Consider the following 23,916-nt stretch of genomic DNA (forward strand, 5'->3'; position numbering starts at 1 on the left):
TGTCACTGGTGAGTCAGTCCTGGCCGGGGCTCTGATCACTCTCCTGCTAAGCAGTCTGTCCAATTCTCCATGCTGTGCACTTGCCACTCCAAAAAACCCATATGCTCTTTTCACAGGCATAACTTCCCCACTTGGAAAACTGTATATCTTAGATTTTTCTAAGAAATACATGAAAACAAATCAGTACAAAATCTCTTGGAATGGTCTCTCCAGCAAAGTGCACATACACCAGCTGAAAAGTCCCAAACAGTAGCAGCAGGATTGGCTTATGTGTCAGAAACACAGCAAAGGAAAAATGGTCAGTCTTGGAGTGTCTTGAATTAGTGATTCCACATAGAATTTATGGTGATTTATAGAGTACCAGCTAGTGAGGCTGAAATGTCACTGCTGCATTGAAAGTTCATATGCCTCCTGCCTTTCTAGTTGTTCTACTTCTGTGTGCATCCAATCTCAATGTTCTAGCAGATCTTAAAGATCCTCAGTCTTTTGTAATTGTACCATATAGCTGTCAATTCACAGACTTGACAACTTTCCTGCTTTTGGCAATAGACTGTTTCTTTTAGTGCCAATATATTGCCCTACTGGGTTTTGGGACAGATAGTAGTTGGAGCTGCTGAATGTCGGGAAGTTCTGGAGAAACTCAAAGATGCATTTGTGGATCAACCCTCTTGTGCATGCACTGGAAGCCCAGTGCTACAGCTGTGTTAGATTACCTGTGTGCATGATGGGTGGACTACATGTATGAAGACAGTTTGCCTGGGCCACAGTTGGTTTGCAGTACGTCATTTACAGATCAATTATATATGTATACTGGGTAGGGCATGTAAGATTTGCCAGTGATGTGAGCTGCTTCTTGATATTATTTCTGCTTACGCATCACTTTAGTTAATAATTCTTCATAAATGATATATGTAAAGTTAGGTATATATTTCAAACCCAAGAATAAGTAAGGACCATCTGAATCGGTTGTACAAGTCTGTAGAGTAACTGTTCTCATCACTTCTGTCTGAATAAAATAACGATTGGAAAATCCACTTTTTACTCCATTTCAATTTTGGTATAGGTGCCCAATACGCAATTGCTTGGAGAAGAATGTTGTTGCCACCGTACCAGAATGCTATATTTTAATAGCGTGGAGATATTTTTAAAATCTCAGCATATGCTTGGGATTCATTTCGTTCATCTAAGTATAAGCATTGAACATTAGTTGTTCTAGATGCCTCTGTAGTTAGTAGAAAGGCATTTCTCAAGAGAGACTCCTCCCATCCTAAGCTATGTCTCCAAAATTATTTGTGCAAATAGCCCCTGGCCATTGACCATGTCTCTGTAGGGAGCTTGAACAATTAATTCAGATGGGTTAAGTCAGCTGCAGATGGTGAAAGCCGTGAAATCAGATATGATGAAATTCCAAACTCTTCGCAGACTGTGAGCATTATGCCTGATGATCAATCTATTCAGCATGATTCTCCTTATTTAAAGAATTATTTCATGTTATTATTTTTCCACTCTGTGGGTAACTGCTTTAACAAAAGTTGTGGAGAGACCTCACCACAGCTTTAGATACCGCTCAGCAGGTTGTTCTCTTCTATTGTCTTACATGTATTATTTTTGTCTTCTTTAGTCTTCTGGTACCAGTATCACAGTGGATATTGCTGTCATGGGAGAAGCACATGGGCTCATTACAGACCTTCTGGCAGATCCTTCGCTGCCCCCCAACGTGTGTACTTCACTGAGAACAGTGAGCAACCTGCTTAATACGCAGTTAACCTTCCAGGCCATCCACAAGCCAAGGGTGAACCCTTTGGTGTCCTTCAGTGAGAACTACACCTGCTCCGACTCAGAGGAATGTCCGGAGAAAGGAGAGAAACTAGCTATTCCCAAGGTGAGTACTGGACCCTGTCTATCATCTTCTAACTTGGTTCTCCCTGAAGAGACAGCACTGGACTAGTGGGAGATGTCACTGGGCTTTTTGCTTGCTTCAGATTAACATCTTATGCACTAATCATACTCTACTGTGAAAGGACAGCTAAGTAGACTGTTGGTGTCATAGTAGGACGATTCCTGTGTATCCTTCAACTCATGGCCAGGTTAACTTTGGTTCAGGCGTCTTTAGAAGCTGATGTTTGACACAGGATAGCTCACATAGATGGTGTGCGTATTTCCTCACAGGTGTTGGTTAGAGCTTAAGAGAGAAAAAATAATAGGGTGCAGAGCAAGCAAAAGCCTTTCAGCATCCAGATTCACCAGTCTGCCCCATTACTTCTCACGCAGAAATTCCCTTCCCACTCAAAAGATTTGAGCCACTGTATGTGGGGTGACTATCCTACTCAATGAGCAGTGAGGAATTAAATAGTAATATGAGGGACCTTTTTGCCCACTTTGAGGATTGGCATTTGAAATTATGTATGAATTTCAGTCTCCTCTTCCTTCCCTTAGCTAGAGGTGTGAAACCTATCTAAGTCAATGAAAAAGTCTCTATTGATGACCTCCAGGTGCTTTGGATCAAGTTTAAAATGTTGTATACCAAACAAACAAAAAAGATCACCATAATACTTAGTATGACAAATATTGTGAGCTCATGAGAAGTAGTCTTGAGAAGAAAAAGAAGACTGAACCAAAAAAAATACATATATTACTGCCTTGACAGATGGCTTTATGAATACTTAGGAATCTGACAGGAAATAACCAGTGGTAACCACCCACATTTAGTAAGTGAACAACTAGAAAGAACATATCAGCTTTGAAGTAGTTTGAATTGTAGGTTCGTTGCTAATTAGCTGTCCTGCGAGGCTTACATTTCACTTTTGAAACTAAACCAAAATACTTCTGTACTGCAGTCTCCCTTGTAAAATTAAATATAGGCAGAGTACGTTGCACAGGTGAATGCTTTTAAGTTTTAACAGTTCAAATGGCACAGCCAGCATTCATTCCAGCATTTCCCAGCATCTGAACTGCAACACCTGTGATTCTTTTTTTAATATATTTTAGTGTGATGATAATTATTACCCTGCCTATGGAGCAGCTGTATATATGAAACGGATGTTCACAGGTTTTTAAGCACATTTTCCAGTTTATTTTAGTGCACATGTCTATAATGGCTGTACTGTAGGCTCTGAGGGGAAAAGTTAAGTGGAAGAACACTGCCATCGCATGAGCAAACACAATGAACAGATACCAGCTTGCTGTTGCATAATACCTAGTGAGGAGAACAGAAATGAAGGATGAAGAAATGAGCTAATGCTACAGAGAGCTAATTTGACTGAATAATTCACTGACCTAAATGTATTACAGTTCATAAAACTAATAGTTTGCAGTCCTTTATTTAAGTGTCTAAATACAGATTTAGGGTCTTTTCCTTAAGCATCTGACTGAGCATTTTGGGTAAGGAGATAGTATGTTAACATATTTATCTGTAAGTTTGAGCTTCAGAACCACAAGTGTCTTCCATCTCATCTCTCTTCACTCTCTGGCAAAGTCAAAGCTCTCTGTCACAGAGACTTATTTATTTTAGTTCTTAACTATAAACACTTCATGAGAACTGTAAGAGAAACATCTTACAAAATTATAGCATCTGCAACAGCAAATCTGGATCCACAAAGACTCTCTATCATCATCCTTTATTATCTCTGCCTTCAAAAATTCAGAAAAACAATGTGAGCCCCATTAGTGGAGAAAAGGAAGAGTCAGGTGAAAGAAAAATGCAGGGTGGTCAAGAAAAATCTGCTGTAAACAGTGATGCTTTCTCTAAGCTTTTCAGGAGACATCATATGCCAGAGCATGAAAATTTTATTTCAGTTGGTGATCTCTGGATTGGGTAGATATAGCAGGAAAAAAAGTTGGAGCTCCCTTCCTTTACTTTTCTTACAGCCTTTCTTGCCTTGAATCTCTGATTCTGAGCTTTCATGGCAGTTTAAATCACAGAATAGTTGAGGTTCAAAGTACATCTGGAGATTGTCTAGTCCAGTCCCTCAACTCAAGCAAGTTGAGCCTGGAGCAGGTTTCTCTAGGCTCAACCAAGAGCAGGTTGCTCAAGAGGATGTCCAGTTGGGTTTTGAGTATCTCTGTGGATGTAGACTCCACAGCCTCTCTGGATAACCTCTTTCAGTGTTCAATCATCCTCACAGTGAAAAATATTTTCTTACATTTAAATGGAATTTCTTGTATTTCAATTTGTGCCCCATTGCCTCTTGTCCTGTCACTGGACACCACTGGAAAGAGCCTGGCCTCATCTCCTTTGCACCCTCTCTTCAGGTATTTATATACATTGGTAAGATCTCCCCTGAACATTCTCTTCAGGCTGAGGAATCCCAGCTCTCTCAGCCTTTCCTTTTATGAAGGATGCTCCAATCCCTCAGTCACCTTTGTGGCCCTGATGACTTGTTTAAGTGCCTTTGGCCACATCATGTAAGACCAAAATTTTTAAAAATCACAACCAACATTGGCTGACTCCAGTGAGAGGTCCAAGTGTTGAACATCTGTGGCTATGGGGCTGTGGATATATACCTTTTTTTTAAACTTGAAATATGTTTCAAGGATGGTCCAGACCCTCCAAGCATTTAAAGCACTGCCTGTGTTGATTTGAATAGAAGGTAGGCACCATAATACCTGGTTGAATCGAGATTTAAGGTACGTCACTAGGTGTTGTCAGGCAGAATTAATCAGATGGAAATATTTTTGTTCTTCATGTTTAAAGTTTTTGTAAGCCTATATAAACTCTAAGCAACCGATTTCTCTCTAGCGCTTACGGAGGAGCTTGCCTCCAGGACTGCTGAGACGGGTGTCCTCAACTTGGACCACAACAACATCAGCGACAGGATTACCTACGCTAGAGCCAGCTCCAGTGAGAAGGGATCGCAGTGCCAGCATCAAGCCTCATGAGTCATCTTCATCCAGGTTACAGATTACCTCTTCTCTCTTTTATGTCTGTCTTCCAGCAAATTTATTTGGTTCTGTGTGATGATGTCCCTCATTTAAAAATGCTGACTCCAAAGTGTGTTAGAACTACTTCTTCATGTTTCTCTAAATTGGGTTGTCAAAGAAGTGGCATTCCCAATTTTAGTCAGATTATGCCAAAACTATTCCTATTATTGGGAAGCAAAATAAAAAAGGAAAAAAATCTATTTGTGCTAGCAAAGTAGAGAATTGCACAATAAAATTGGAAACAAGGCAAGATATCTGGTTAAAGTCTTCTTGATGTGCAGCGGTTTCCTCTGTGGGTATTGCCCAGCCAAGAAAAAATTCTAACAAGTAACCCAACCTCTGAACATCACTTCTAAGAACACGCCTAGTGACGTGGCCCTGTCATTAAACCAGTTCATAAATCACTTCTCCATCCTCTAGATACTAACTTCCAGAACACAAACGCTGATTTTAAGTGGACCCTCCTAAAATACAGAATTCTCTGGTTTTCTGTCCATAGAAATGGAGTATCATCAGACTGTACAGCACTGTACATGCCCTGCATCCCATGTACACACTTAGTTCCAGAATATAAGAAGTGCTTAGGGCTCCCTGAATGAACTCATGCAAATGCAATACCAGCGTAAATAAAAAACATTGAGTTAGATAAGTCAAAAAGTGATTTATTGCAGAGAGGAAAGTAGATGTGTTACCATTGGGAGAAAAAAAAAGGTGTAATCTAGGAGTAAAATTACAAAGAAAGATTTGCTAGTAGAGGTTGAAAGCAAAGCTGAAAATGAAATGAGCAGTGTAAAGTTTTCTTGCAGGATGGTTGCTGTACTTTCCCTAATTTTAAGCACTGCGGTGGAACACTTCTTTCCCATTGAGCACAGAGTTTAGTTTCCGGGATTCAGAATCCCAGCTGTCCCATCCTTAATCCCAACTGTCTCGTCTAGTTAAAAGGCTTTTCCTAATTTGCCACAAGAAGCAAATACACACAGCTGTTTTGTTGGGGTGCAGACTGAGTCCCGCTTCTATTAATGATATATTTATTTACTTTTTTAAGATGCCCCATATTTTCAAGGGTTCTGTAAGCAGGTGCTGGTACTGGAAGAGTCACAACTACAATGCAATAATTAATAAAGCCTTGAAATGAATTTCAGCAAAATCACTGGAGGAATTGTGAATTATTTGTTTGTCTTGTCTGGAAAAAGAGTTCTGGATTCAGTCATGACACATACAGTTTAAAGTTATGTTCATATAGTGCATCGTAGAAACAGAGCACTAGATCTGCAAAGACGTTTGCATAGGCTGAGGTACCTACCTACTCCGTTTTGTGCCGAAACCAAAATTTAGTTCCAGTTTCCTAAAGCACATCCCTGGAAGTCTTTCAGAGTCACCCAGAACCACACTAGTTGTCAGTATTCTGAAGAGACGGGTTTTTATCTTATGGCTATAGTCCCTCATGACTGACTATAGGAGTTAGGTATTCCTTGCTCACTCTGTCCCTGAGCCAGTATCATACAATACATAGTCCTCCCATGAAACAGAGAGAAGTTGTGTCCACTCAGCTGCTTACAGCCAGCAGCTAATTGCTTTAGAGCATTTGCAGAGCCCTACCCTAATAAAGTTGGTTCTCTGCCTGAGGGTGTTCAGACCTAGGTACCTTGCATTTTGGGACTTCTGTGGTACCAGATAGTCTGAGGTGAGCTGCATTTAACCCTCCACAAGGGCTGTGGCAGATAATCCAGTAGCAGCCAGTGAAGGAAGGAGTTGAATGAATGTTAGTCTTGCGGGAGGAGCGCTCATCTGTGAGAAGATAGAATTGGGTCCCAGGCACTGTTAACTATGATATGTTGCATAGCTATTTCAACAGGATTTCCTCCTTTCTGGCTCCATGAATATTTTTCTGTTCTAGTCAGAAAAGTGCAGAGCCTTCAAAGGAGAGGCAGAGGGCAGTCAGTCATGCAGCCTGGTAGCTACGGTGCCACCCTCTGAGGATAAAGTTCAGGTCCCCTCCCCACCTCAGCCAGTGCTATCATCTTTGACGTGGTGGATGAGGAGAGAGTGTAGAGACATGCTTTGCTATGGGGAAAGGAAGAGCAGAGCAAAAGCACCTAATTCAAGAAGAGAATTCAGAGCCGTGATAGCAGAAGACTCACGTGTTTTTTCTGCAATTCAAAATTTGGTGCCGGTAGTAGAGAAAAAGATAGGACCTGAGAAGGCCCGACATCACCAGTGTTTGCCTGGGTGAATGCAGCCCCAGAGATCTGCCTTGGTCAGCGTTTCTTCCAGATACATAAACCTTTCCCATAGAAGAGGCTCTCGTGCAAGGCACCTAAGTGCTCAAGGCAGCCTGCAGAGTACACTGAATGTCTGGTGCAAGAAAAATACATGGTTAGCCAAAGCTCCCTTTGTGAGAAGTTCCATGTATCTCAGTAAAAGTAAATATAAAGAAGTTATAACCAAATGGAAATGTTCTTTAGTCACTGGCCTGTGGTTCCCAGGGTGCATTTGATTTACACTGTTGATCCCAGACTCTCATGTAGTATGTAAGCGTCCTAAGATGGGAATCAGAGGGAGAAGGAGAGCAATTAAATATTATTGTTGGTCCTTTTCTACGGTTATTATATAACTCTGCATGATGAGCCAACTAAGCAGGCTATCAATTCTTCCTACGTTTAATGTCACCAATTATATAATTATAGCTCTGTCAAGCCTCACAGCCTACTGTTTGCAGTTCTTCTTTTACAGTAGGAGAAACAATGTGTATTCCAGAAAGGGGAAAAATGAATCCTGTAAGTCTAGCTTTAAAAATTTTGGCAGACCAATACAGATTTGCTTTCAAGCAAAAGAATTGTGAACTGAAGGGAAAAAAAAATAATCTTGATTATCTGCCACTTCCCCTGTACCAAATTCAAGGACACCATAGGTCACAGAGAAAGAAACATTTCATGGCTTGAAGGGTAGGAGAGTGGAAATGACACTGGAATTGCCCTGTGGCAGATTCTGCAGTGACAAAATCTGCAACTTGTTCTTCACAATCTGGGACATCACCTCTAGATTTCTATAGTCACATATTTGCAAAAATCTCCCTTAAATCTCTGTTTAAGATTAGTAATCCTGTATTCTTCCAACTCCATGTCACTAAACTGGTAAGACATGGTCCTCTTACAGCTTCAAATGATTTGGGAAAAATAATAGAGCTTCCACATGCCTTCCTTCAGTCACTTCTATGTCCAGTGGTTTTCCCTTAAGAAGTCAAAGAATGTGTTTTGGGAGTTTTTGGTTTGGTTTGGTTTTTCTTTACAGTGGGCCAGTGTGTTACATTCTTCCTGTCAATTAAAAAACAAAACCACAAAACAAAACAAACAAACAAAATAATTAAAAAAACAGCTGGATTCTTTCTTTGTCTTACTTCATCACAGATTATAGGAATTCCAGCCAACAAGCAAATATTTTTGTACGTAGTGTTTGCTCTTCCAAAACAATTAGGTGTTTGTAGAGTTAAGACAATGTTACATGTTTTTTTTCCTTTCAGAATACTTTTTTTTCCCAAGTTTTTCTCAAGTTCAGCTGGGACTAGGCTGCTTTAAAAGGCTGTCTTCTGCCTTGCATGTCATCTCATCACTTGGATGTGAGGCTGTGAAGACAAATGTGGAGCTTGAGAGGCCTAGCGGATCTGTCCAGAGAAGTCATAGGCCTCATGATAAGAGCCAGCGCTAAAACCCTGCAAGCGGCTGACGTTTGATGAGTGTCGTTTGGGACAACAATGATAAATACAATTCTTTTGCTTTACAGAAGTATTTGGCCTCTTCTGGTACACAGTGATAGCCTGAAGGCTGAAAGCATGTGCCCATCCTGTTGTAGGGGACCAGGACTCGTTCCACACACACACAGACGCATGCACCCTATTTTCCTTCAGTGAGTTTCTCTTGGATCAGTGACCGATGTCTTCAGGGTCTGTCAGTAGGACTTTTTTTGAGATGCAGCATGCATTTCAGTTGGCTAGAGCATGAAGTGCTTCACCCAGAGCAGAGGCACACCACTAGCAACAGCAATGCAGGGCTCTTCTGAGCCTCTTCCAGCCTCCTGAGGAGCTCCTTCAGTGCCCGAAGGGTTACTGGGTATCTGCCCTTGCGGTTGCAGCAGAGGAGTCAAGGAGACTGATTTTTCATTTACACTGAGAACTTCTGGCTCTTGTAAGGATGCGTTAAAAGAGAATATAAATTTAACTTACTTCAAGTCAGCTTTTAAGCCTCTTTGTACTGTCAGAACAATATAATGAAGACATCTTTGTATAAATAAAGTGAATAGGCCTCAGCACTGAAGGAAGTCCAGCTTTGGAGTGTCTGCATTGTAAATATTTTTGCTACATACAATACTGAGCGCCTCACAAATAGCGGTTCAGCCAGCAGATAGATGCTGTTTTCCTCGTCAGATTTTGTGCTATCTCAGTATTGCATACTTCTTGCTGTGGCTCCTAACTTCTTAACATCTGCCGTTGAGGCTTTTTACTATGTCGAACAATGCTTGTTTGCACTCTGGTTTTGCAGCTCTGACTCCTGGAACAGCTCAATTCTGATGACAATCACAAAGAGCAGGTCCTTCTCCACCTCCTACGCCATGTCTTCTACCAACCACCTGAATGCCAAAAGGCAGAGCCGGCAAGGTGAGTGGACATCCTTGGCTCTGTCAGGCTCGCTTAGCTGCTTCCCCATGACTAGCACATGCAGCTGCTTTTAATTGCTGTCTAATCTGTGTCTTTTCTTATTTTTCCATCAATATGAATGTAGTTATTTCTTTTATTTAAAAAAAACCTGTGGCTTAAAATACTATAGCTCATAGCGATGCCATTGTAAATGTTTTGACTTTTATGATTTATAGAGGTTAGTCATGACATGATGCGGCAAGTGCAATACTAAATTGTGTTGTGATTTATATCTGTGTAATTCCCTTGATTACAACAGGGCTGAGAACAGTGTTTTCTATAACATTTGTTAGATTAACTGTCTGTGTATATTGCCTGACTGAGATTTCCTGAAGCGCAACCTACATGATGCCATTCAGAGCTGTAGGCAGCAACTGACCCGTCTTACGCAAACATATCCAAGACAAAGCCATTATAACTCAGAGGTCTACCTCTGTATATTCATTATTGAGAAAGCCCAGGTAGTTCTTACTGATTTTTAGAGATGAGAAATATGGGGCTTTTTACTCAGCTTTTTAATTTTTAAAAAAATTACTCTTGTTTTAACTGAGGGAAAGAAATTGAGAAAGTGACTTCTTAATTGATAATGAAATGGGCAACATGACAGCCATGAAGCAATCTTAATCCACAGTAATGTGGTTCTCTTCCCTGTACAAATGCAGGATAAAGTAACGTTCACCCATGCTTTAACTTGCAATTCAAAATGATCACAAGGACTTCCTTTTTTAAATCAGCCTGGTTTTTTTCCCAAACATATAATAATGCTGAGATAATGTTACTCAGAGATACTGGCCACCCACACATTAGATGGAAATTGATAGATGCCTGAGGTCTGACATTGGAAAAGTCAAAGAATCCTAACTTAGAGATGGGTTTGAAGATATGGCTGCACAATTATTCTGCATATCTAGCACTGTCATATCACATCTCCTTTTCAAACTGAAGAGTTTATTTCATCTCCTCTTGTACAGAAGCTGCTTTGTTATACCACAGTGAAGATTAAGTAATACAATATTATCTTAAAAGGTAATAGGCACATAGGCAAATGAATAAAATTGAACCTGGAAAATAATGGAGATATAGTACCAAGAATCCAGGAATTTGTTTTAAAACAAAATAAATCCAACTTAGACTTACGATTTTCAGAGATTAACCCATTAATTTGAAAGGGGGGTGTGTGTATAATATTCTATACTTGGAAAACAAGACTTACCAACCCCATCAGTCACTTTTACATTTAGTCTCCTCTGCTTCCAGAGTGAGTTAATAGTCATCTCTGTTGCACAAATACATGAGCTCCCCCATGATGAAGGGAGAGTTCCATTCCATCACAAGCGATTCCTAGGGGCACTGATTGAAAGGAGTGAAAATTTTGGCTCAGCATTTTGTGCAAAAGATTGAAATTTTGATGTTTTAGACTGTTTAGAGTCATACATTTTTAATTATGATTTGTTTTCACATTCCAGCTAAGGAATTGCTTCAATTTGTGCTAGTTAATACAAATCGGACTTTTATATATTAGCTCCGTTGGCATTATATAATAATTCTTGGTAGAAGTTGATCTAGCTAAATCTGTAAATCTGTTAATTTACAAAATGTGTCTTTAATTATGCATGAAAACATTAGCAATTTAAAATACCGCTAGCCATACCTATTTTGGCAAAATTCTGAGGTAAACTCAAGTGTTTTCATATGTAATTTCACATCACATTGAAGTTACTGTTTTATTTCTTCAACACTGCACATGTGTAAACGTTCTGGAGGACCTAAGCAGATGGAGGTACTTAAAAAAAATTCTTCCTGTATTGTTATTCTTCTCTTATCTTGATTGTTCAAAATTCCTTGCTGTCGCAACACGTTTTCTCTCACTTTTGCCAATAAATGGTTAAATGTGGGATTATTGAAAATAGGTTGGCATTTTTCTGGTAAATTCATTTATTTTTGGTTACCTACCCTGGCAAATCACTGTTTTAAAAAAAAAATCCACAACCAAAAATATTTCAAGAGACAGGAGCCCAGACTAGCAGTAGAAAGCCAGCTGTGATTAGAAACATTATTGTGAAAATTGCTGTTTAAATTCCCAGGACTTGCTTTAAATTGTTGAAAGATGACCATATATATTGTATTCTCTAGCAGTCATGAAGATTACTTGGTAACATATAGCTCAAAGATAGATAAGAATCTAACTCAATCCCCTGTGCAACTTAACAGGCTGCGAAATGGTTTTAAAGACATATTTTTGTTGGATGGAAGGCAGATATCTCAAAGGATTAGTAAATGTGAAACAGAGGCTTTCTGTATTTTAAAGCAATTTCCCTATGTCATGGCCATCTGATAACTTTTTAATTGCCCTGTAGGCTGTAGGTTTCTGATCTCAAGACTCACGTAATATTCTAGTTGCAGTCATTGAATTAAGACAGTAATACATACCACATGTTTGCTGAAGAAATACCCTAATCAAAACTTAAGAGATGTTGGATATCTCAAAATTACAGTTTAGTAACTGTCAGAGATTATTTTTAACTCTTGGATTGTCAACAGTAAATCATATTTTAACCTTGTATCACAGTAAGTTGTTATCAGGAAAAACCACTGGAACTGTACACATATACCCTGCAAGGTTAGTATTTCATAAACTTAGATGAACATATTGCCTTATTCTAAGATAATCTTTGTGTCTGGAATGCATTTAGATAGTGGGCACAATTCAAACATAAAACCAGTTAAAGTTTCTAAGCTCTTTATATCATTTGGCTTTGAAGAATGAACTGGGGCTGAGTTCCTACAAACTTTAGAAGGTAAGTCAGTTGACATGCATTTCCTTTTGAGATAGATTATGTTTGCTTCTCTGCGCTTTATTGTGAATGGGACCTTTTTGTCTGACACTAGAAAATGTAAAGTGAATTCAAAAAGAAGGCGGCACTTTGTCTCAAACACTGGACTGGCTGATGCATAGATAGATGCTTAGATAGAATAAGGGGCAGAGAGAACTACATCTTGCTAGTGTTCACACATGTGGATACTGGCGGTTTCTGATACACTAGCTCAGGAGTACAATACCATGTGGTACAGGTAAAGGTCGCAAGTCTCCCATAGTGAGCAACAGATATTGAAAAATAAACTCAAGCTGCACAAGATCAAGGCCAAAATCTGTGAGGAATGCGCAAATGGCACCATAAGTGCAATATTTTATATTCATATGATGTATGACTACTAAAAATTGCTTTTTTGGTTTATTGTAAGTCTTCACACATGTAGAAATTCAGATTTGCTGGGAATGTGTGTAAGCCTTTCTTGTCCCTGCTTTACAGATGGAGACAGTGAAGCAAAGAGAAACTGCAGATGGGTCTGGGAACTGCCTATTTGGAGTTTGGTGTCTCTGTCACTAGAACATGTTGATACCAATAGTCATGCCACTAATACGTGCCTTTCATTTCATGCCTGCCAGTTGGTGCATCCTGCTCAACAGGGAGAATATGCTTCATATTTTGAGCCAGATCTTCAGCAGGTAGAAGTGGCTGATATTAATGGATCTTCATCTCTCTGTGACAGCCATGGGCTTGGCTCAGAGTGGAGGAGGGTTTTCTCTTATTTTTCTGTTTGGAAGCTATGCTGGTACCTGTGCATCTCAAGAAGAGTATTTCTGCACAGTGAACTCATACAACCATCTGCCACTTCTGTTAATTGACAAGACTCTTCTTTTCTCTTGCCAGGTATCCCGCCGAATATTTCACCTCTCACCTCCCCATGCCATTCACCGATTCAGGGGACGCCTGCCACAAGTCCTACCGGAAAAACATCTTCCGTGTCATTTCCAGACTCTACAGATATTGACTCCAAGCAAGGCTTAAAGCCACACAAAGTCTTAACTTCTACTCAGAGTGCACCTAGCCTGTCAGACCCTATTATCAGCCCCTCTGTCATCTGCAGCAGGTAAGATAGTAATTTGACATGCGTTGGAATCATTTCACGTTGTTCTCGCGGACAAGCTCTTTTAGCCCACGTACAAGTTTTTGTGATTTGCTGCGGTATTATGTATTGATATTTCACCATATCTAAGCAGTTCTTAGTATAAGAGTAATCGTGTAGATTGATGCTACAAAAGTGCAGGAGTTTAGCTACATTTATAGCTTTCACGTGTGTCAGATGCACAGTCTGATTCATAAATAAATTCTTCGTCAATAACTTGCAGGTCCCAAAGTTGGGTTTCATGTTAACAACTTATGTTTCTCATGCCATGCCCTTAACATGAACAGTCGCTTTCAGGTCACAGGCCAAGTCTTTCACAGTGAGCACCTGATGTTTGGTAGAAAAATCTGACTCTAGGGTTTAAAAGCTGCTGGCCTGTAGCCTTCTGATAAAGGTGTGCCAACAATGCCTGAAGACTGTGTGATTTTGAGCACTCTCTCAGGAGTGGATCCTGTCATCCCTAGGCAGAGTCAGATTATGTAGCGTTGGGATTTTTTTTTTTCAGAAATCAACTGCAGCCGAGTTCTTTCTACTGCTAAGAGTTACAGTAACAGTGTAATTTCACACTTTAAAGTAGCCCGTTATTAGATTACGCAGATCTGCTCTGCAAAAACAGCATTTTGGAAAGAAAGTTGTTCTGCTTATCTTCTCAAAAAAGATTCAGTTAGATTACTGTGTCCAGTTCAGAATAGTGGGAAACACTGGTATTTAGAAGGCTGTTCCAGTGCAGTTTCAAGGTTACCTTACTCATTAGATGTTACTTTTGGTCATAGTAGTGAGTGATTTGTGATTATTGGCTAGCCAGTGGACAGTACGTCATCTGAGGCTGGGTTAAATGTTATCAAGTTTGACTGTCTTTGGAAATAGTTTTTTATTTATGGCTTCAGTCACGTGCCTTTGGACGTGTCTCGGTATGCTGTGTGCAGGGCTAGGAAGCGGGTGTGAGGAAGTCAAAATTGAGATTGCAAGTTTGCTCAAGGGAGTCATCCTCACTGGAGTTCAGACTAGCATCCTGACAGGCTTTTAGGTGACTAAGTAGAAACTAAGTGCCTTTAAAAGTTTTCCAAAGGTATTGCAAAACTGGGACTTGCAGTGATTTATTTGAAATGAAAATTATATTACACATAAGTAATATACCATAAACGTGCTACTGTGTTATTAAACTGTGCCTTTATTACTACTTCAACAAAATATTATTGCTTTAACTAGTAACAATTGTTTCTGGAAGCCTTCTATTAAAGAGGACAGTTAATAGTTGCATAAGAAATGTCAAAAAAAATTCTATGTAAGGTTGTTGTAGATAGTAATGAAATATATTTTCTTGATATGTGTAGACTTTGATTTCAATGTAATCATTGGTAAAATGCTCATTAGTTTTTATGTGGTTACTGTCTTCTGTGATCTACATAGGTTGCATAGCATATTTAGGTCCTTAATTTCCTCATTTTCAAATGCTTAGCCTGTGTAGGTGTTAGAAATAGTTACATTGCTGGCATAGACTTTGTTGTCCATTATTTGAAACAAGTACATTATTTAAAATATTGTGATGTAATGACTGCTAATAGAATTGGCATCCACTGTTACTAATAATCACAGTTCCTTTAATGTCCATTGAAAAATCATAAGCACTGTCACATTTCTAGCCATTAGTATATAGAGATGTCATATCCACAGATACAAGCTGAACTAACAGCACATAAATAATGCACCCCTTAGTAATGTAAGCACAATTAAAAAAAAAATAAATAAAAAAACCAAACAAAAAAAAAAAAAAACCAAACCAAAAAAAAAAACCCAAAGAAATTAAATGGCTTATACAAGCTGAGAGAGTTAAATGAACAAACACTAGAAATAAATCTTTTAAAGTTTGAGCTTTCACATTGTAGATTGCTAGTCTTCGCAGCATGCAATGCCCTACATTTACTGCCAAAAAAACTGCCTTGCTAGGAAATACTACCAAGTCGGCAAACCTCTGCCACCACCAAACCAATCCCTTCCCTAACAACAGCAAAAGAGGAGATGAACACTTGATAGTTCAGTGCTTTGAATCAGATCCACCCAGGCAGTGGCATCAAGACAGCAGTTTTACTGTACTTTTTTTTTTTTTACTTACAAAGTGAAGTGCGGTAGGACAGCAGAGTTTGAAAACTGCATTAAACAAGAACATACACCAGGTAACACTGTTAAAAAAAGTTGTAAGTAATCATTTTTAATTCTGCTTAGTGGATAAGGCAGGAATCCTGTGGAAAAAATATTAAACAATCCTGTGATTAAGAAGTATATTAGAATGCCTGTACATGAAGGGGATTGAGTTACAGTTGCCTGGGCATGATTACTTCTGACATAGAGCAGATTTAAATGTTCTACTAGGTAGCTCAGTAATTTTTTTTTAATATAGTGTTTTATGCAGACCATACATATTAAATCATTGTGAGTTTGCATATGTTCTGGAAATAAAGAGGTACACTCATAATGACGCAAAAGTCTTGTAGCATTACAACCAATCAAAGGCTTGCTTTCTCTTTTACTTTTACATTTTGGCTTGTTACCATTGACCTCATGGAAACCACAAGGAATGTGGGAGAGAGAAATTAATACATTTTTTTCATCTTGTTTATAGACCTGAGTGATACAAGATTTATTTGTTTGGCTATGCACTACAAGTATCATTGTATACAGATTTATATTTTAATTTAAAATTATTTCAGATATTCATTATGTTTGCAGGGCATACCAAGCTCCAGAATTTGTTTTGGATGACCCAGTCAAAAGCTAACTGGTATAGGATTTCAGCCATTTTTATATGGTGAACTTACACTCGTGCAAAGTTGCTAGTACAAAGTTTGACCAATCAAAATAATTTTGTAATAGTTGCATTGAAAAGGCTGTTATATATGAGATATGCCACAAAATACTGACTCAAACCAGAGAAAGAAATGTTAAAATGTCAGTTTCTCATGGACAGATTTGATATAGTACTACTAAATGAGGCTTCAGATTTGTTAAGTTCTCTCATGTTTTCATGATATATCATTGTTCCTTCAGGTCCTAGACTCAATCATATTGGGACATTGTAATTTGAAGTGTTCCAGCTGATATTGAATTCATGTTTAGGGCTTAAAGGGAATCACACACAAGGAATAATGCATTTTAATGGAAGGGAAGAGCCAGTCATTCAGAAAGGCCATGATATTGTGATCCCTCCCACAATGTCTTTCTGTTCTGGGAATGATGAAGCAAACTCTGTCTTCTAGTTTCATTGCTAAATGTCTGGATGTCAGATCACTTACTTCATGTTCTGTCCAAAACGCCTCCTTGGTTCTGACGTACTTGGTATGTTGTCACTGAAGTAATGGCAAAATACCTTTTTCCTCCTTAAGAGGAACGTATTCAAGTTTTAAACAATAAAAGGAGAGTAAAGCCACATTATGACTGTGTTTAAATTGAATTATACAAGATTGTATGGCACTCTGGCACATTTTCATAATTTTAGTTCACATTTATAGGGCAGCTGTAGTACAAATCCAGGGAATTTTTTTTGTACTGATAAACTTAGAGAATAAAGGTTTACTGTTGGCAACGCAGATTTAACGGTGGTGGCCAGGTAATCCAAGGTCTTGTATTTTTGTCTTTGTACATTCCTGACTTCCAGTAAAACTTCAGCTCGCTCTTGTAATTTTGTCTGGAGAATGCACCCTGTACCATAGCTTATACTGGATGACATAATCTTACACTGTCAGCAGGAAGTCATTTTACATAAGACTGTCTAATGCACATGGTTCTTTATATTGTGCATGTTTCTTGATGTATTTCAGCTGTGGCAGACCCTATAACCAAATAGAAGCTGGTGATGGGACACTAGATAGAAATGATGGTACCACACACACCCTGAACAGAACAGGTAATTCTTTGTCCATCAAAAACTCCTCATCCCTTAAAATTCAATAATCATTCACGGAAAGGGCAGATATGCCTGTCTGTCATAAAAGGAGAACATACGTAGGTGAGACCATACAAATTGTCTTTGAGACTCCTTTCCTTTTTGTATGTAGTGCAAAATGCTGATGAAGAATAGAGTTAAAATACAGAGGAAATATGGTTTCCCTCATCTAACCTAGTCAGTTCAAATAATAGTCCTCAAAATTTTTCTCACTCTTGAATCCCTGATCCCATTTTTTACACTCTGCAGGGTATAATCTTTAATGCCTTTGGACAGATTGTCCGACTTTGGACCCAGCCAAGCAGCACATATGTATTATGAGTCAGAGATCCTGTTGCTATTATTCAGAAGGTCACAGGATGACTTTCATGCAGTCCTTGCTGTTCACACAACAAGCTTTGTGATTTGTGTTGTAGATGATCCTGCGCAAGCCACTTCTGACTATGAGACCAACAACAGCGATAGCAGTGATATCGTGCAAAATGATGATGAGACAGATTGCTCCAAAGATCAGACGCGGAAGGGATCTGTCTGTAGGACGTACACACCTGAGACCATCATTCTGCATCCCTTGATACCACCTGAGGTAGCTTGTTTAACTTCCACTTGCACAATAGACTCAGTGTATACTGACACTGGGGAAAAAAAAAAAAAAAAACACCAAACAAAAAAACCCCCCAAAAAAACGAAAAATCCCAACCCCCCACAAAAAATGCCCCTAGGGCTGTCTAAAGATTGTGACCATGGTTTTAAGCAACAATTGCAGCAGGCTTCTACCTTGCAGTAGGAGGATTGACCTTCAAGAATTGAAAGGAACCACTGAAACGTGTGAGAGCTGCTAAGCCCTGGCCACTTGTGAAACATTAACCATCTTTTTAATCATATTTTGATGAATAAATGTAAGTTTATGGACCTGGCATTAGGCATTTCTGAAACGTTTGGCTTCCATGTTAACGTTGCCTTTAAAGGGAATGGATTGGAAGGAAGAGAAATTATCTTCTCAGACTACAGGCATGACATATAGTCTTCCTGTTCAGCCACTTCAGCTTCTCAATGGCCTTGCAATCTTGGCTAATATATACAGTGGTCCTTATTTTAAAATAAATTAACACTTGTCTGGGGGTGCTGCATTATATTATTGTTGGTGTATGTCCTGAACATAAGAACATTGCAGCATGGTGAACAAGTGCTGATCTTCTCATGACTACTGTACTCAGCTGTAAACTTGATTGAGATGTAGAGGGAAAGCTTTGTTTAGTTAAATTTTCCACGGCCTGTTGTACAACTGAATTAATAAATTTAAGTTGGCATGAGCTCTTGAAAAATTTATTGTAATCTGTTGAACTGGAGTTGGACATGCTGAGGGAAGGCATTTGTCTTGAGATATTTTGGTATTTACTCATCTACAGTTTCTTAGTAATAATGAAATTCAAGGCAGTATACAGGGGGAAATGTGAAAGGAGGGGCACAACCCATCACCTATTTGCAGACCTTGACAAAGAGGTAGGTTTCAGTTTAAGAAGTACAAGTCTTGAACCGAGCTGCATTAGCCATGTTAGATTGTAATGAATGGGTCCTGATGCAGAAGTAGAAACTGAGCACTTTTCCCTCTGTACTGCAGCAAATTTTACAATGAAGACAACACTCCCTTGGAAATGAATGAATGATTCCCATGAATGAATGAATTAATGCGTCCCATGGATAAGTTCAGAGGCTGATGTTTCATATATAGAATTTCCTATTCATTCAAGTGAAACAAATTATAAAGGAGAGTGACTAGCTGCAGGGCTGGTAGAAATGGGGACATCTCCGCTGAGCTGAGTAAAGTACCATTGACTTACAGATGATGCTAATGTGACCTTAGCTTTTAAGAGCATAAATTTTTGCATGAGATGCTTCACAGAACTAAAGTTCCTCTTTATTCTGACTTCTGGCATAGGACAAGCCTGTACTTGCTCCTGAGCCTCTGGTTATGGACAACTTGGATCCCCTGATGGAGCAGCTAAATAATTGGAACTTCCCAATCTTTGATTTGGTGGAAAAAATCGGAAAGAAATGTGGTCGGATTCTCAGTCAGGTGAGAAGGATATCTTGTCTGCAGTTACTGGCTAGATTATTGACAGATTTAGACAGTGTTAAGACCCATTGTCCTTACAAGCTAGTTATCCAATGAATTGTGATCCCTGCCACCTAATTCAAAGCTGACAATATGAACTCCGTCTCATTACATTCCTTACTTTTAAATTTCTATATTTTTAAATTTAAAAATGTGAAAGAAAAAACCACACACCTATTTTGCCTGCTGCTCTCTGTCAATGAGTTTACATTTCCTTTCTGAATATTCTCTTCTATCTGCAGGAAGTGCTGCCACCTCTTACTGAGTTCTTTGTGAAAGGATTTCTCAGGGAGTTCAGCATGGGAGGGATAAATAGTGCATATATTCAGTTGGGGCAGGAAATACAGAACTTTGGTCCTTTTTTATACTGGAGATTTTAGTCAGGCTGTGCAAGAAATCAAGGTTTCAGGAAGTGAGGGAAAAAATAGTCCTTGCTATATTCCCTCATCTTGAAAGAGTCAGCACTTTGATAGTAAGTTCATATCATTATTACATAGGGAAGACTAATTTACTGTGAATCAGGATGTGAGAGCTTACTAGTCTTTCTTTCAGCTATTGTTTTTTCATTTCCTCCTGTAAGTTGAATGCAGGTACTGACCAGACCGTCTCTACTCAGCACAATTAATGTCACTTCCATAATCACTTTCTTGACTGAACTTTCTTCTCTGTTATGCCCCTTTTCCTGGCACACTAGACAAGTTAGCCATTTTTTCTTACTGAAGTACTGCGGTTTATTAAACAGGAAAGGCAAGTAATAATTATTTTTTAGGGATGGACGGGAAAAAACCCCAAGAGAATCTGAATGACCTAGTACCACTTTACAAGGCATTACGTAGTGATGAGTGCTGGAAAGAAGAGATTATGTTAATTGGTATAATGTGGGACAATTAACACCCCCCACAAACACAGAGGTTAGCGCATCAGGCAGATCTCAGTGCAACAAGCTCCAGAGAAAGCTGTATCAAATCTTGGTCCCATGGTGGTTAACTATTATTCAGCTAGATTCAATTATACAGTGGTCAACCAGGAAAACCACGGCATGAATTCAAATTTATTCTGTGGTCTGCCTTTTATTGTTCTGTAGCTTGGCAAGTAACATCTATGTTTAACCAGCCTGCCAGCTCTCTAGGTTAATTTTAGAGAATTAGGCAAAATATGGCTGGATGTGGGTATTGATATAAATTCGGTCATGATCATTGAGACACTTTTGCACTAGACAGTGAGCGTGTGATTAAAATGCTCTTGTAGATCATATTGGTCATGTTGTTTTGTAATAGCATAGAATGATAATAGAACAATGAATGAAACATAAGGAAAAACAGAACTTTTTTTTAATGGCATAACCAACAGTTTGGATGAGCCAAAATTTGTTATAGTTTTACATGGGTACCTCTATAGGTTTTAAGCACTTTACCAAGTTGCATGGAGTTCTGTACCTCTCAGGACAATTCCCCTGTGCCTCCCTCAATTGGCACTAAAGCTCCACACTCTGTTTCCCAACATCTGCTTTTTGCACAGGTTCTGAACATGTTATCTGTTTTGCAGTGCCACAAAATGAGGCCTGTGAAATAAAATAGAGAAGCTTTAATAAATAATATCTGTGATCAAAATTCAACATTTTCTGTAACAGCTGTTTGTAATAACTCCCACTCCCTAAGAGCAGAATGTAGCAAGTTCAACCTTGTTCATAAAATATAGATCCTTTAGTTCTTTCCCCCACCTACTCAGATGTTCCTAACAAAGTTATTTTCCGAAATAAAAGAACTAAAATAAATACATCGTTTTCTCTAGCCAAAAGGATTGTCTTTTTTCTTGTATAATTTTTAAATCCTGGAATATTGTAAACAAAGGAAAACAAAAGCTCATAATGATTTATTCTCTGTATTTTGCCATTAAATGGACTCATCCATTAAAAATAAGTAAATTAACAAGCTGAATTAACTATGTTTGCCTTGCTAGGTTAAATTTATGAGATGGAACAAAGCAGAGTTGACACGTGCCTCTAGGGAAGCATTCAGTTTAGAAAGCAAACGCTGGCTTAGCATCTTTAAAGCTGCTTGAGATGTCTGTTTCTTCTTTTTGGAATGTTAAATTGATTTAGACATATAAAAAGACCCCAAACCAGTCAGCGGCCATAAAAGCATCTGTGCAAAGTACAGTGGCAAGCACTCTAAATGTGGCACTAACACATATGCATGATAGGGGTTAGAGAGGAATTTACATACCAGTCTCATTTCAGAAAGGAACAGCAGAGCTCTCCAACTGAGCTGATGTTTCACAACAGGCCATAAAGTTAGATAATGTCTTCAGTCACACTTAACACTCTTCTTACAGCTCCTATAAAACTAAAACCTGTGGAAGAGAAACTCATTTGCCTTGGAAAGCAAATAAAATGAAAAAGAATAGGCTAAAGTCAAGGTCTCTCTCTAGCTTTAATTGCTGGGCCCGTCGAGACGAGAAGTGTTGGTGGTGCTCCTAAGCTCTCAATACACCAGCAGCGTCAAGGCCGGGTGGCATCATTGCAGTGCATGCGAGTTGCTCCCTGGGTGGTACCGAGAGGAATGTTTGGTCATCTCATCATCGTGCATGGCTTCTGCAGAGAGAAACTGCAGCCGTTATATGAAGGAGCGAGGGAAATCAGTCCTTGGGGGATGAGATCTTCCCAGGATTGTCACAGCAGCCCTTGTGAGGACTTGTGTTTGTCAGAGCCAGAGACTGGGTGCTGACAACTTAAAAGAAACACACGTTTGAAGAAAGCAAATACAAAAGGCAAAAAAGGAGTGCAAGAGGATTGCCTGCAAACAACGAGTAGGGAACTGCTAACCTAAAATTTGCACGTGTCCTCCAACGAGAGCCATTTACGTGTGCCTGCAAAACCCAGGAGAGGAGCTACGTGTGAATAACGATCCCCCTTTCCAAAACAACTTCCATTAGGAATCATTTGGGAGAAGTGCTTGTCCTTCTTCAGGCAGCACCACCAGAAGTATCTGAGTTATGAATGATTCATTCAAGTGTTAGCAATCGTTGCAGAGACAAGCAGAAAATGGAGGCTGGAGGGAAGAGGCAGTGTGCAGCACCCACTGCCAAGCGCCTGGCAGCTGTCGGAGTTTCCCTGGGCTTGTCTCTGGCAGCGGGGACCACGCTGCGGCTGCAAGGGTGCTGTGCTGAGCCCGTGGGATTCTAACTCCCAGGGAGCTCATGAAGCAGCATGTGGTTTGGGAAGGAAGGATTTTAAAAGACAGAAGCATTTAAAAATGGTTAATCCAGAGCAATGAATAAACAAAACTGCACAGTTTTTCTTTTTTTTTTTTTTTAAATGAAAGAATGTAGTTAGTTGACTTTCTGGAGGACATCAATGCCCTTTTTTCCTCTTTCTGGCCTGCCCTTACCCCTTCCTCCCCATTTGCGAAGAACGACAGAAAGAAAGAAAACATTACAAAAATGTCCAAATGACTTGCTTGGCTGTTTATGCTTTCTAATGACTACAGAGAATAATGCCATTTTACTCCAAGTCATGGGGAAGAGCTGTCATTCATATCCACTAGTCAGCTTCGCTTCTTTTCAACTGCTGTGGAATTTCCCGACCCCAAAATCCAAGGGGAGGAAACACATGACTTTATGACGTCCTTTATTTAAGATACCTATCCAGTGTAGACCAGTAGAGTTTGGTCCTGCAGAATAATATTTCTTTATGCTTCCTCTTTTTATACAGAGATATTTTGCTGGAAATATGAAGCTTACCATTCAGTGATCTAAGACTAGAGTGTAAAAATACCTCATCTCTCCATAGGTGAAAGTTTGGATCCCAGCTGATTTATTTCAGCTGTGATTCCAGATAGATAAACAGAATTCTATGCAGTTTCTAATCCAAATTATGCATAAAGTCAGTCTCTTCACTCTGCCTCAGTACAGGAGGATCCCATGGGATTTTCAGAGAGTAAAGTTTTGCCTTCTACAGTCCTTACCTTTTATTCTAAGCTCATGTCTTCTAGAGCACTGTAATTCAGTAGTTCCCTAGTTCCTTTGCTACGAAGAACTTTTTACTTTATGGCAAACAGCCATGGCCACAAAGAGAAATTACCACCAGCAGTGATTTTTCTGACTGCATTACTAGTAGCACTTACATAGGTATGATAGGAAGGGAAGTAAGAGCTGAGGCCACCAGCAGAACCCCAACTGTCAGATACGTGTCACTAGAGAGCATCCTAGATGGTGTCAGACACCACACTCAACCTGTCTCTGCATCATCACTGCCTGTTGCAGTGTTTTGCCAGAGTTAGG

The 23,916-nt window shown here is 39.3% G+C and overlaps 1 protein-coding gene across 1 annotated transcript in view; it reads left to right on the top strand.

Moving 5' to 3' along the window:
• Window positions 1-23,916, top strand: part of PDE3A (phosphodiesterase 3A) — a 259,054-nt gene that overhangs the window by 214,953 nt on the left and 20,185 nt on the right. The window contains exons 3-9 of the mRNA XM_041118210.1: window positions 1,622-1,882; window positions 4,739-4,893; window positions 9,456-9,571; window positions 13,324-13,543; window positions 17,395-17,480; window positions 17,936-18,105; window positions 19,459-19,596. Of these exons, the coding sequence (XP_040974144.1) occupies window positions 1,622-1,882; window positions 4,739-4,893; window positions 9,456-9,571; window positions 13,324-13,543; window positions 17,395-17,480; window positions 17,936-18,105; window positions 19,459-19,596 (1,146 nt within the window). The remainder of the gene's footprint in view (window positions 1-1,621; window positions 1,883-4,738; window positions 4,894-9,455; window positions 9,572-13,323; window positions 13,544-17,394; window positions 17,481-17,935; window positions 18,106-19,458; window positions 19,597-23,916) is intronic.

This window comes from Aquila chrysaetos, chromosome 17 (genome assembly GCF_900496995.4).
Source record: "Aquila chrysaetos chrysaetos chromosome 17, bAquChr1.4, whole genome shotgun sequence".
Taxonomy (NCBI): Eukaryota; Metazoa; Chordata; class Aves; order Accipitriformes; family Accipitridae; genus Aquila; species Aquila chrysaetos.